This window comes from Telopea speciosissima, chromosome 8 (assembly GCF_018873765.1).
Source record: "Telopea speciosissima isolate NSW1024214 ecotype Mountain lineage chromosome 8, Tspe_v1, whole genome shotgun sequence".
Lineage (NCBI taxonomy): Eukaryota > Viridiplantae > Streptophyta > Magnoliopsida > Proteales > Proteaceae > Telopea > Telopea speciosissima.
This window is the reverse complement of record NC_057923.1, coordinates 50,389,147-50,404,000: the sequence shown is the minus strand read 5'-3', so window position 1 is coordinate 50,404,000 and position 14,854 is coordinate 50,389,147. Positions and strand designations below refer to the sequence as shown.

The 14,854-nt window shown below is 40.9% G+C and overlaps 1 protein-coding gene across 1 annotated transcript; it reads right to left on the bottom strand.

Moving 5' to 3' along the window:
* Nucleotides 1-5,986: 5,986 nt before the first annotated feature.
* LOC122671709 (gibberellin 2-beta-dioxygenase 4) lies at nt 5,987-8,573 on the bottom strand. The gene is given in 3 exon segments (XM_043869091.1): nt 5,987-6,390; nt 7,718-8,500; nt 8,534-8,573. Coding segments are annotated over 3 exon segments (1,170 nt in total). The 5' UTR covers nt 8,549-8,573; the 3' UTR covers nt 5,987-6,018.
* Between the last annotated feature and the right edge of the window lie 6,281 nt (nt 8,574-14,854).

Sequence of the window (14,854 nt, the reverse complement as noted above, 5' to 3'; positions counted from 1 at the left end):
ATATGCCATATCATAGACTTTACTTTTTAAATTGGCAAATGTCTTGTGTGTGTGTGAAAAGTTCTTTGCGGGGGAATGTACCGCCCACACCAAGACACATTGGGGTGAAATGATCACCCCATCTCCCATGAAAGATAGAAATCCCACTCCCATGATGCCAATGTGCATACTATCATTGGTCTTGTGTGCACGCAAAGGCCATGCTCCCCATAGATAACATTAACCCTATAAGATCCATGTGCTTGAAGGTGGTCCTTGGCATGTCGGCAAGAAGCCTATCTTCCTTCGACAGTGGCATCGACACTTGCAGCTCCGCTGCGTCGACCTCTCCTCCATCCCTCTCTGGGTTTCGCTTCCAGGCCTTCCCCTTCACTTCTGGTGTACGGATGGTCTTAGTGCAGTGGGCTTAGTCCTAGGAAAACCAATGTTCTCTGACATGCGCACCATGAGAAAATTGCGCCTCGCGTATGCTCGAATATGCGTTGAAGTTCTAGCAGATGACCCCCTTCCATCCTTCATCACCGTGAATGATGGTGATGACCATTCTTTTGAACAAGAAGTCCATTACGAGTGGAAGCCTCCCCACTGCTTGTTCTGCAAGAAGTTTGGACACGATTCAGCTATTTGTGCTCCTCCTTAAGCCTCTCGTCCACCTGAGGTCCATGTGCAAAGATCTGAACCCACCCTCCCCTCGGATTTCCGCCATTCCAGAGGGCACACTAGTTCGAGAGCTCGCCGTCGGCACCGGAATGCCCTTGCAGCCAGACAAGACAGTATTCTTGGCTCCCACCCTTTATCCATTGGGCAAAACCGATTTGCTGCCTTAACTGACGACTCCCCTACGGAACCTGTCACTTGCTCTGAGCAGATCATCGACTCTGCTGCCCATCGAAGCCGCTCTCGTATGTTTGAGGTTGACACCCAGTCGTCGATTGCTGAAGTTGCTTGCCTTGTCATCTCTGAAGTCGACCCCTTGGTGGCTGTGGAAGAACCTTTGCCGGTTCTGTAGTATGAAGCCTTTCCATCTGCGAGAGACCTCGCCTCTCCTTTTTGTCCCCCTGCTCCTCTTCTTTACTCTCCTCCCCCCGATACTTCCCCTTTTATTGATAATGCAGCTTCTTCCGTTGTGGGCCACCCCCCCCCCCCCTTTTGACTATTCCACCCTCCCCATCTCTTATTAGTCAAATCCCCCTTTTACCCTCACCTAAGACTGGTAAATCCAAAAAGAAAGACAAGAGCCAGAAGGAAAAAAAGAAAAAAAAAAATTTGAAGAAAGCCTCGTCAGATTCCTCTGGGCCCCACCCCACTTTGTCGCCCAACAAGTCTCTTAACACAATCGGGTCGGGTTCTCGCCTCTCTGATCCGGTCTCTCTTTGCCCCGTTTCTCCTTCATCCTTACCCGGTTCTCCTCCTCTCAATACCCCTTCAGCTTCTATAGCCCCTCCAACCTCTGCTACTCCTCCCACTGCCACCTCATATCACCGGCGACACCGTAACCCCTCTGCTTCTCGTAGTGCCAGCATTATGTCCCGACTACTAGGGACTGAGTTGCAATCCTCTAAGCTCTCCCAATGAATCTTGGCATCGTGTGGAATACTCGGGGTCTTAATTCCCCTTGTAAACATGCTGTTGTTCGTTCCCTTCTTCGGCATCATCAAGCCACTTTATGCTGCTTGCTTGAAACTCATGTCAAAGAACCAAACTCCTCGAGGATCTGCTCCTCCATGGCTCCTGGCTGGTCCTTCTTATCAAATTTTGCCCATCACCCTGATGGTCGTATATGGGTGTTATGGGACCCCTCAAAAATCAAAATTTCAATGCTCTCCTCCTCAGATCAATTTATCCACTTAAACTTCTCAGACTGCCTTAACCAATTTTCCTACTTTTTCACTGTCACGTATGCTTTCAATTGTCCCATTCTGAGGCAAGCTCTTTGGTCTGATCTCCGCAAGCTTGCTGGTCCCATTGGCTCTTTACCTTGGGGTATTGGTGGTGATTTTAATGTCATCAGATATGGGTTTGAAAAACAGGGAGGACACCATTTGGACCCTCAACCTATTTCTGATTTCAATGATTGCATTGAGGATTTGGACCTTGATGATCTCAGGTGGACAGGTCTCCCCTTTACCTGGAGCAACAAAAGGACTGGTACTTCCAGAATTGACTGTAAACTGGATCGGATCTTGGTAAATGAAACTTGGTTGTCCTCCTTCCCTTCTTCCTTTGCCAATTTTGACACTCCAGGGATATCTGATCATAGCCCCATCCTCTTGTCCATTCAACCTTATAACTCCTTTGGTCCAAAGCCCTTTAAATATTTTGGCATGTGGTCCTCTCACCCCACCTTCCTGACCACTGTGAAGGATGCGTGGGATGTGCCTGTCCAAGCTTTCTCCTCCCCTCTCCTAGCTTTGGCAAGGAAGCTTAGGAATGTGAAATCTGCCCTCAAAATTTGGAATACCAGTATCTTCGGAAATGTCTCTCAAAACGTGCAGGAATGTAAAGACAAGCTTGCTAACATCCAGCTTCAAATTCAAAGGGACAACCTCAATAGCCAATTAGTTGCTGATGAAAAAACTGCTGGTCTTGAACTAGCCATGCTCCTCAATCAAGAAGAAAATTTCCTGAAACAAAAGTCCAGGATCAAGTGGCTGGGTTTAGGGGATTCTAACTCAGCCTACTTCCATCGCTCCTTAAAGTCTAGAATCAACTACAACTCCATTCTTCAGTTGGATGCTCCGGATGGTTCTCCAATAACAAATGTGAAAGACATCAAAGACATGGCAGTGAATTACTTCATGAATCTCTTCTCGGATCATTCGGATGAGGCTGATCTATTCCCTGACAATGTGATCAACAAGTTCATTCCCGATGATCTCATTCAGTCTTTCAATGCGATTCCCAATGAAGATGAAATTATTGCCGCTGTCCATTCCACTAAGCTGAATCAGGCTCCTGGACCTGATGGTTTTAGCATGGGCTTCTTTTTAGCAACTTGGGACATCATAAAGGAGGATCTCATCAAAGCCATTAGAAGCTTCTTTTTCAACCCCAACCAGATCTCTGAGGTGAATCATACTTTTCTGTGCCTCATTCCTAAGAAGGAGGGTGCTTCTGTGATGACAGACTTCAGACCCATCTCCCTTTGCAATCTCATCTACAAGTTCATAGCTAAAATCCTTGCTTTGAGGCTCAAGAAGGTGGTGGATCTGCTTGTCAGTCAGAATCAGTCTGCCTTCATTCCTGGTAGAAGCATCTCAGATAATATCCTCCTTTGCAATGAGATTGTCCGAGGTTTTGAAAGAAAAAATCATTCTCCTGCTGCTCTTATGAAGATCGATATCCATAAAGCTTTTGACTCTCTGAGATGGGATTTTATTGCAAATGTCTTGATCAAAATGAGATTCCCTATGGTTTTCATCCATTGGATTCACTGTTGCATTTCCACCCCCAGGTTCTCTGTGCTTGTTAATGGCAGCCCAGCTGGCTACTTTGCCTCTACTGTTGGTGTGCGCCAAGGATGCCCCTTATCCCCATACCTCTTTACCTTAGCTTTAGAATTTCTATCCAGCGAAATCCAATTATGCACGGACCAGCATCTCATCTCCACTATACCCAAATGCAAAGCCCTCAAGCTCACTCACCTGGCTTTCGCTGATGATCTCATGATCTTCTCCAAGGCCTCCATAGCCTCCTTTGAGTCCATCATGAACTGTTTGCAGCACTTTCAAGAGTTATCCGGGCTTCATATCAACCCCACCAAGTCTCTTCTCTTCCTTGCTGGAGTTCCTGATGAGGTAAAAGAAGGTCTGAAGAATATTTGTGGTTTCAGTATTGGTCGGCTTCCTGTGAAATATCTGGGCCTGCCTTTGATCCCGGCAAGACTTTCCGTGCATCACTGCACTCCTATGCTGGATCTTATAAGGAAACGGCTTCAACTATGGAAGGGCAAACTTCTTTCTTATGCGGGTTGTTTGGTGCTTGTCAAGTCTGTCCTCCAAGCCTCCTACATTTATTGGTCAGGTATCTATGGGCTGCCTCATTCCATCATCAAGTCTCTGGAATCACTCATGTCTTCTTTTCTTTGGAAAGGCTCTGATGTTACCAGATTCCTTCGGCCTATCAGTTGGGACTCTGTGTGTCATCCTTTCATGGAAGGAGGGTTGGGTATCAGAAGGATAAAGGATGTGAACCAAGCCGGCATTATCAAATTGTTGTGGAAGATTGTGTCCAAGGCAAAAAGTATTTGGGTAGAGTGGATATATTCAGGCCTTCTTCGTTCTGACTCTATCTGGACTGTCCATTTATCTTCTGATGCTTCTTAGACCTGGCGCAAAATTATGGATGTCCGACCCTTGGTCCTTGGCTCTATCCAAACTCACATTGGTAATGGCAACTCCACTCAGCTTTGGTTAGATCACTGGCATCCTTTGGGAATCCTGATACATCATGTCAGCCCTAGATTGATCTATGGTTCTGGGCTGCCTAGAAATGCCTTGGTGGCTGATATTCTTAATGCCGACGGATGGGACCTCCCTGATTCATCTACTCCAGCTCTAACCCCAATCTGGAAATTATTACCCTCTATTTCCAGAAGACCCTTCATAAGGGATGACTGTGTTTCTTGGCTGCCTAGTTCCATGGGTAAGTTCAGCTCCAAATCTGCTTGGGATCTTATTAGAACTCAGCTCCCGCTCGTTCCTTGGAGGAAGCTCGTCTGGTTCAAGCACCACATTCCTAGGCACAGCTTCACGACTTGGAGAGTCTTCTCCAACTGCCTCCCAACGCAAGCTTTTCTCAGACATCGCCACATTATGGTTTCTCCCAATTGTGACCTTTGTTGGAATGCGATTGAAGATTCAAACCATCTCTTCTTTGAGTGCCCCTTCTCCCGCTCTATCTGGAAAGGGATCCTCTCCAAATGCTGGCCAAGAAATAGGAGGATTCTCCCTTTTGATCGTGAATGGATTTGGGTTGACATGACCTTTGGTGGTTCTACTCTTTGTGACGTGATTGGGAAGATGGCTTTCGTAACCTCCATCAGCCACATTTGGATGGAACGCAATCTTCGGAAATGGACCTCCAAATCTAGATCTGCTTATCAGATTTGGGAGTCCATCTCTTTTGAAATCAAATCTAAGCTTAGTTTGGTTGCTCCTACTTCTTGTATTGACACCCCAAGGAACAGACTAATTGTTGTTTCCTGGGGTCTTTCTTCTCTCTCCCTTATCCCAGCTGGCTCCCCCGTTTGAGCTCCTGCTGCTGGTTCTTGTTTTCCTCCCTCCTTTTTGAGGGTTGCTTCTCTTTAGTAATGAAATTTTTATTCACCCAAAAAAAAAAAATTAACCTTATATATATATATATATATAGGAGCGTTCTCTGTGGGGGAGCGCAGAGACCACACACAAATGACAACCAATGAGAGCGCGTGTGTTGGCATCTCGGAGGTAAGATTTCTACCTTTCATGGGGGTGGGGTGATCATTTCGCCCCCCACTGTGTCTAGATGTGGCTCCTATGTCCCCCACAAAAAACTTTTCTCCATATCTATATAGGAAAAAAAAATTGAAGCCTATCCGGGAGTGTGGCCTATGCTAGCACTCCCATGTGTCTATCTCTCTCCTCCCCATATGAAAAGACACCTATGCCCCCTTTGTTTTGAGGAGGAGAGAGATAGACACATGAAAGTAGTGATGATGACCACACTCCCAGACAGACAAGTACTTCCCATGTAAATAGAAAGGTTGGTTCAAATTCCAATCCCCCACCTACTCCACTATCCATCAAGAAGTAATTAAAAATGTGACATTGATCAGACATTTAAAAAACAAACAACAAAAAGCTTTGTAAAGAAGATGGTGCAATGCTTTGGATTGAATAAACTAATCAAATGACAACCCAAAAATTAAAATTGAAATAAAACAAAATAATAATTCAAAATAAAAACAGAAAAAGAGAGAAGAATGAGACTAGCCAAAGTTTGGATCATGAAATCCAAATCTACACAAAATTTATACTTCTAGGTGAGGCGGTATCTGCCAAGAGGATCCTTGAAGAGTAGCCTTTCATGATAAACTCTCCAAGCGTAATCTTCAAAACAAAATGTTTGGAACAATACCCTCTTCTCAATCTCAGTCATCTCACCTCCTTGGTGGTGGTGATCATCGCTTTGAACTTCCTTTTCACCACCTCTGGCTCTGGCTCTAGTGTGATCATCATCATCGTCACCATCCTCCAGTACTGTCAGTGCCAAAGGAAGGAGTGGAGAGATAGAACTCTCTATTGGGAGAGTAACTAATAACGACATTGATATACATCGCGACTTGTCTTCGTCTCCTAAACTTGCCACCGCCGTCCCTCTCACCTTCTTCAATTTCCCATTGCTCCATACCTCCACACACACACAGAGTTACAATCAAAGTCTTAATCATTGAACCATTGAAGAAGGCCCTGCTAGCATGTTCTCTCCCACACCTCATCAATCACGGTGTGTGTTACAATTTCATCAATAAAACTCACATAATCCAGGATAAGAGAAAGTGTAACTGTACGACTCACATGGTCAAAATGTGAAAGGGAGTGGGAAAGCATCTCTACATTGTGGGTGTTAGGATTTCTTTCCCAAGAATAAAGAGAAAAATAATATTTTCTAGAAAAAGTTTTCCTTCACCATTGATATGTCACGTTATGATTAGACTTTGGATCATCATTAACTCCAACCCTTATACAAAAAAAAAAAATTAATTACTTTTAAAAAGAGTTTTCCTCTACTACATGGATGAAAGGTCACCACACAATCCAATGATTCACAAATCCCTATAAAATTTAGTATGTTCTCTAAAATACCCTTCAAATACCCTCCCACACGCATCTAAGGCCCTACATTGGCTTAAGGAAAACTTGGTAAATTTTTTTTTCATCCAATTATAAAGTCAATTTCCTATGTTTCTAGAGATAATCTATTCAGCATGGCTGAAGAAAAACTGTGAAACAAACAAAAAAAAGGACCAAGACAAATGTAGGGTTCAGTCATCAATGGAGTGGGTCCCAACCTCCGTGCTTTATTTCAACTTGTAACCAGAGAAGATATAAAATAGGTGGGTTAGGTCCCATATGACTGGACTTTGGTTATAGCAAAAGGCCTGTTGCCCCATAACCCATGATAATGCTTTCAAAATAAAAAATGTGGTGATGCTTATTGGTGATTTTCCACTGGATAGCTGATTATCTGTTGGGCCCACCAACCAACCGACCATGGAAAAACTGGGAATTTGAGTTGGATTTGCTCTTTATTTCCACGTGTTGACCCTAGCTGGTTGGGGTCTTCAACTGACGTGGCATATCTAATAAACCTTCGTTAATGGGGATTGTCAGGGCCCCACTTGCGGATCCAGCTCTTCTCCAGCACACTGTACGTAGCACAGCATGCAATGCACATCATGCGACTGGGGAGCTCTGTCTGATCCATACGGCAGCACACATGCCTGTGCACTGGCGTGTAGATCAAAGCCTCTCAATCGCACGATGTGTGCTGCACATCGTGCCACACAGGAGAGGAGCTCAATCCCCACTTGGCGGCTTTCACGTCTAGTTCCAGACATGCTTCCTACTCCCTCACGACTTTTTAGTGGCAAAAAATTTTGAGCCCCATACTACCGGGTCAAACCAGGTGAGTTGCGAGTCAAGAGTTGAAATTTAAAACCGAGTTAAAGATTCACCTGAGCAATGTCTCCCACGGTGACGAGAACGGAATCAACCTGCGGAGAAACAGAAATCCATCCAGAATCTGAAAGCAAGGAATACTTCCTGCACCTGATCTGATACTGTAGTGCCACTATATAAGGATAAAACCGACCATTAAATACCGGTTTGTTACCTGCAACTCCCTCTGAAATCCACATCAATGAACTCCAAGGACGAGATTGAGATTCTTGGTTCTATTTCTTTAAACACAGAGGATTCTCGAACCCTAAGGCTCGCGATAACGCTTCCACGATCTCCAAACCAATTTTTTCCAGAGCTTGACTGAACTGGGTCAGAGATGATAAGTTTAACTCGGTTGACTCGGTGGGACAATTTGCGGACAAGCAGAGGGATACATCACCGTTTCCATCTCCATCGTCTTCTTCGTCGTCGTCGTCAAATCCAAGAGGCCAGTTTCTAGGGAAGAATTTTTGTTTTTGGTCGGTAGGGAGATTGAGGAGGGAGAGCGATTCTAACTCGGCTGAGAGAGCGAGTTGGGAGGGGATTGAGTGGTTGGTGAGTTGGAAGAAACCGAGTTGGGATGAAGAGGAAAGAACCTCGTTGGAGAGATTAGGGTTGTTTTGTGGAGATAAGGAGATGATTGGAGGAGAGGTGGTGGGAGGGGAGAGACGAGGTGGGAGAGAGAGTGTTGGAGGGAGGCGATGAAGTAGTCGGGAGAGAGCGTCGGCTGCGTTGGAAGAGGAGTGACGGTTGGGTTCCGTCGACGGTGTTGGTGGCGGAGCTGTGGTGGCTCCGTGCGAGGATAGGGTTTGAGGATGATGATGCTCTTGAGCAGAGGATGCCATGATCGACCTTGGAGCTGAGGCCGAGCTTCTTTGCCTTCTTGTCTCTCCAAGAGAAAGAGAGAAATTTATCGTCATTCGTCTATGCTTCCAAAGCTGGCATATGAAGTGGGCCCCGATACGAAAGAATCTGACGGATCAAAATTAATTGTCAAATATCATACAGAATAGGTACCATTTGTACGTTTATGTTAAACTTTCACTATAATTGTTGGGGAATCATGAAAAGGAGAGAAAAAAAACTAAAAAACCACTGAAAGCAGAGCAGCTTTTGTCGGGGGAATTTCTGAGCTTTCCAAACGGGGTGTTAATACGAAAATCGGTTTTGGGGTATCCGAATTCAGTAAATCCATTACGGGTGTCATGGTCCGGTTCTGGGCTATCCGTTTGGTTCTTTAACGGTTTCAGTCCTAAGGGGTCAAGAGTCAGGATCATAATCGGACTAATAAATTAATCGGTTCTAAACTTGAGATCCAAGACCATTAACTAACGGGTAGATCGATTCTGATTCTTAAATGGTTCCAAGCAGTTCAAAATTAAAATAAAAATTCACTAACACATGTTTCATATTTAGTAGTATTATAATAAGAAACTAATTTCAATCACATGAGATATGTTTCATTTTTTTCTTTTTTAAATCACAGAGTTAGATTATATAACTTCTTGTTTTGTATTAATTAATTAGTAGGAATACCACCACCCTCATAAGTTAGGATTATTTTAAGGTATGTTCTTAAGTTAGCATTCCCAAATGGACTTTAAATTTACAACCACATCTTTCGTAAAATATTATACGAGACAAGTGCTAACTAACCAAAATTGAAAAAAAATAACTTAGTTGTAGATCTTAAAAATTATATATTATATAAGGTTAGGATGTGAATTTGTTTCGGTTCTACAGGTTCCAACAGTTCCTAAATGGTAGATCTAGAACAATAACTTAGTCGTAGATTCAGAACCGAACCAATAAGTTATTGGGTGGATCGGTTCCGGTTTCGATGCAGTTCTTGGTTCTAATCCAAAATTGACACCCTTAGTGTAATCTATCCAATTCGAATATATATTCAATTAATAATAAAAAAAATTAACTAATGATCTTAAGGGTTCTTGAAGATTTGACAAATTCTAGAAAATGAGGAAAAGAGAAAAGACAAATAAGGGGTTATATGGTAACAATTCTATTCCAAATTAGTATTTCTAAGGGAAGTAGTTTTCTTTTCGGGAGTATGGTCTACGCCAGCAATCCCATGAGTCAATCTCTGTCCTCCTCAAAATAAAGGGGCAGAGGTGTCTTTTCATATGGAAACGAGAGAGAGAGATGGACTCATGGGAGTAATGTGCTGGCGTAGGCCACATCTTGAACATAATTCTTATTCCGTTTTGATAATTTGGAATACTTCTAAGGCTCCAAATGTTGTATGGTAAAAAAAAATAATGTATGTGATGCACTTTAATAGAAGGATTTCGTACGTTTATACCAAATTACATAAATGCCATTATACATAAATTTTCATTATTTATATATATTTGGTAACACGATTTTAGCCATGAAACCAAGTTTGTTCAATGTTACAATCGGCCACATAGGGATGGAATAAGTCCATATTTAAAAATATATAATAATTACAATAACAAATCCATAATTCATTGTTCTAGTAATGAATAATAGTCATATTTTTCATATTCAAGCAAATATCCAAAAAGTTATTACAACCCTTTATGGCTTTACCTATGTAAAAATAGGTAAATTACAACTATGGATAGGATCAGAAGCCATATCAAAATGAACGTCGTAATATCAAACACTAGATAATGGGGCCAATTACCCCTAGGTAATAACGAATGTGGTGGTTAATAACGAATAGTTTATACAAAAGAACTATCACGAACCCCACGAAATTCATTTGGCTTGTGGTTTGAAACCCACATCGGGTATTTATAATACCATTAGCCATAGTTATGAGTAGAATGTGCGATCTTCAAGACCATATGGCCTTGCCCACACGCACACATAGGTCCTTCTTTTGACATTAAGAATCAAAAAACATCCAAAAGTACCCAAAAAAAAAAAAACAAGAAAGAAAAAATTTGTTCAAGTTAAACATCAAATAAAGAATCAATTTCGACCAAAAAAAATAAAATAAAATAAATTATCAACTTTATCAAAAAGTAACCAATAAATTATGTGTTCTCCAACATTAAATTCATAGTTAAAATCAAACTTGTATATCATCCATCCTACATCACCTTGCCAATTGGTTGGAATTCTTCTTCTTAAGTGTTGGTTCTAAGATCAATAATTAAAAATTTTGGTTCGATAAAAATTACTAAACCAATATCTTTCTTTCATCCCATGAATAAAGGAAATCATCCCATACTCGAATGCGTAATGGAAAGATAGATTTAAGTTCTTTTGCATCACAAGATTACCAAAACAATTAAAACCTTAATGCATAATAATAAAACAACAAGATTCGCTAATCTAGAAAGCCTCAAATATTGCTCGTCCTCCAGATAATGATTCTTCCTCTAATAAGCACACAAAGAAAGATGTTCTTGAGCCTTCTTGATGCAACCAAGGTTCCTCAAGCCAATGCAACAATCTCTTCAACAATTAAAAAATAAGGGTTTCATCAAACCCCAAGTCCTCAAGGTTCTAGTATGAAACCAAGACAACAAGAGAAGAGTCAAAAGGGAGAGGAGAGAGAGAGAGTAATTCGGCCAAGGGGGGAAGACCAGAAAGCCACACCAAGTTGCTTAGCCGGCTCCCCCCAATGTGCTTAAAAATGTGGGGCTCAAAGGAGTCCTACTTGCATTCCTTGTGAGAGTCTGACTCTCTCTCTCTCTCTCTCCACCAAGCTGACTTGAAATTCCAATATCTATTCCTAGTACGCTTCTAATGATGAAGACGTAAAATCTAAAAGGGTAAGTAAATAATTATTTATTTTAATTTTAATGGATAATTAAAATAGTTGCATCAAATCTATTAAATTAAATAAATCAATTATTCAATTTGTAAATTTCAAAAATACCCTTACATAATAAAACTTTATTATGTACCAACCCTCCACTAATCAACATTGTTGTTCTGGAATCTAGGGCATGTATTTAAATACTGCCAAACCTCATTCCAAAGTACATGTCCATATTAGAGTATCTGTGTGTGTGATCGGATCCTCAAAAATGATTAAATATTTTAATTAAAACATATATAAGTATTATTTTATGTGAAAATAAGTGTCTACAAACCATTTCTAAAACGCCACTGGATCCATATTCTGATTCGACCATCCATAGACAATCTCTTTCTTGAGGTCCCCCAATTGAACAATGGAGACCTTGTTAAATGACTCTTTCACTCACAAAATGTTCACACGTTCCTAGCGCATCAGCTTTGGTATATAGAACCTCAATCATTGATGAACCAAAATTCTTGCTCATATTTTGCAGTGACAAGATCCTCTTAGATACTGAGTCTCAATGACACATGTCTATCCCAAACCTACATCTGACAGTAACACATGAGGGAATCAACACAAAAAGATTTTTTGTCAATACACATCCGTATGTGTACTCGCATTCATACCCTGACATCAATATGTCTAGGTGTAATCAATGTGACGACCATATGATAAGAGTGTCTAGCCCAAACCCTAGTCATGACTCCAATTTAAAGTATATACTTAAGGACACAAAATTCTCAAAAAGTTTATATCGCATGTGATAAAATTAAACCAAAATAAATAAACAGTTCAATTTATAGTAAATTGAGTTTGATGGACACATAAATCCAACAATAAGGACCTCCATCTCTCTAGCCCTAACACGTTTGCTGCTAGTAAGAGGTTTGACATCTGCCAGATCATCCTCATCATCGCTCAATCCTTCTATCATTTCTCCAAAATATTCAAATTCGCCATCATGTTGTTGTTCCTCACATGTAAAGTTGTGAAGTGCACAACATGCAATGACAATATAACTTTGGGTCTTGAGGGAGAAAACATGGCATCTTGGTTAGGATAAGAAAACGGCTTTTCAAAGCACCGAAAGAAAAGGCATGCATAGTAAATTTCAAAAGTATATACCTAGGTATGTTGCATAGTAAATTTCAAAAGTATATATACCTTTGTATGTTGTATCCCCCACATCATTGACATGCTCAAGCACCTATATGGCCGTAGAAATGTTGAATGAATTCTCAGGTGTTGATGCACCAAAAGCACTGCCTTACCTCTCTATCCTTGATCTACCCATGTCCTGAATAGCCCAATAGGCCATTGTGAAATTAGAACTTATGTTCCTCCTCTTTGTATTAGGAGTTCTATCATGACCGTGGGTTCTTGTTTGTCTGCTAGTTGCAGCTGATTTGTGGGTTGCAACTGGTGTGCAACCTTCAAGCGCAACACCATCAAGGTCTATACAATCATGGTAAGAGTCGTGGTTATCTTCCTCCTCTTCAGTAAACTCAACTCTCGATATGACATTTCTATGTCCAATCCCTCCTTCCCTTAAGGCAAAATGTATCCCCAAATATCATTGTTATCTCTGGCCACTATGGAAGACCATGTTTCTTGAATTTCATCCCACATGGATGCAAGAGGTAGCTACAACAAGAGAAACAAGCACTTCACTATCATAAAGATGGCTGCAAGATTCGTATTTTGAGACTTTGGGGTCTCAAATAACAAAACCACCGAATTCCAAGGATTAGAAAATAGAAAAGGATTGAGTGGAATAAAGTAGCTAAGCAATTATAACAAATCGCATTTATCGCTGCTTTGAAGAATATTTGAGCATTTGGATCTCAAATACCAAAACCCCCAAATCGATTCTAGAGGGTTAGACGATAGAGATGAATGGATGCAAATACAATAGCAAAACAAGTGCACAAGGTCACATATATCACTGCATTGAAGATTATTTGAGCATTTGGGTTTCAAATACCAAAAACAATGGAGACAAATACAGTAGCGAAACAAGTGCACAAGATCACATATATCACTACATTGAAGATTGTTTGAGCATTTGGGTCTCAAATACCAAACCCCCAAATCGATTCCGAAGGGTTAGACAATAGAGAATAATGGAGGCGTATACAATAACAAAAAATGAAATGAAGGATTTCCTCCCTTGCCTGAGATATGTTGTAGACACTAATGGAGGTAGAAAGGGGCAACATGTGGTGTCAACAAAGTAAGTAGTGAATTCAGCAGCAGAGAAAGAGAGAGGTATAGAGAGATGCAACAACGAAGTGAATAGAGGCACGTGAGAAGTAGGTGACAATGTGAGCGCAGCAACGTAAACAATAGGAAAAGAGAGAGGAACAGAGAGATGCAATAATGAAGTGAGCATCAGTGGTGAATTGAGTAGTAGCAACATGACCAGTAGGTGGCGTGGCAGCGAAGTATGCCTTGGATGTTGAAGACGATGAAGGGTATGGGAGTCGTGAGCAAGGTTCTAAAACTCGGGTTTCAACTAGGTCTTGACCAACCAGAAAACGAGTTCGCCTCGGTTTCGACCATATCTTGGTCGAAACTTGGGACTTTCTCCAGGCTAACTCGAACCTTGGTTTTGAGGCCCAGAAGTTATTTTTTTGCCCTGATTCTTGTTGTGCTGCCTATTTTTTACATTTTAAACTCAATCCATGCAGTAGTTTCACATAGAGAACACTAAAAATATTACTTGTGGTTTTGATCCAAGTTTGATATTGTATATTGTTCTTGGACATAGTATCAAATAAGGTTTGACCGGAACATAACTCTTTCAATATAAATGAGATTTAAGCAATCTTGGATTTGTTAGAAAGCTTTATTTTGATAGCTTTCCAATAAATCCAAGATTGCTTAAATCTGATTTATATTGAAGGAGTTATATGCCAATCACACTTAATTTGGTGTGCGCGAATGCTATCAAAATTGCTCTGAATGAAAATTTTTTTGTGGACATCAAAACAAATGAGTATTTTACTGCACTTTTGGTTTTAGCAATGTTTTACCATATTAAGATTTATGGAATTTTTAGATTTGAGAAAAATCTCAGTATTAGAAAGTTGAAAATTGCACTTACCGTCGAAAATCCAGTTTTTGTTCTTGAACTGGAGGGTTGACTTTTTTTTCTTTTGAAAATTTATTTTTTAACTATTTTTATTGGATTCAAATAGGGGGTATTTACTTCTTTATGAATATTATCTTAAGTAAATAAAATACAAATACAAAAACATTTGTCTATCCAAGTTTCGAGCCAAGTTTCCCCTAGTTTTGATGGGCATATGTGTTGAAACCACCGAAATATGGTTGAAATTGATCGAAA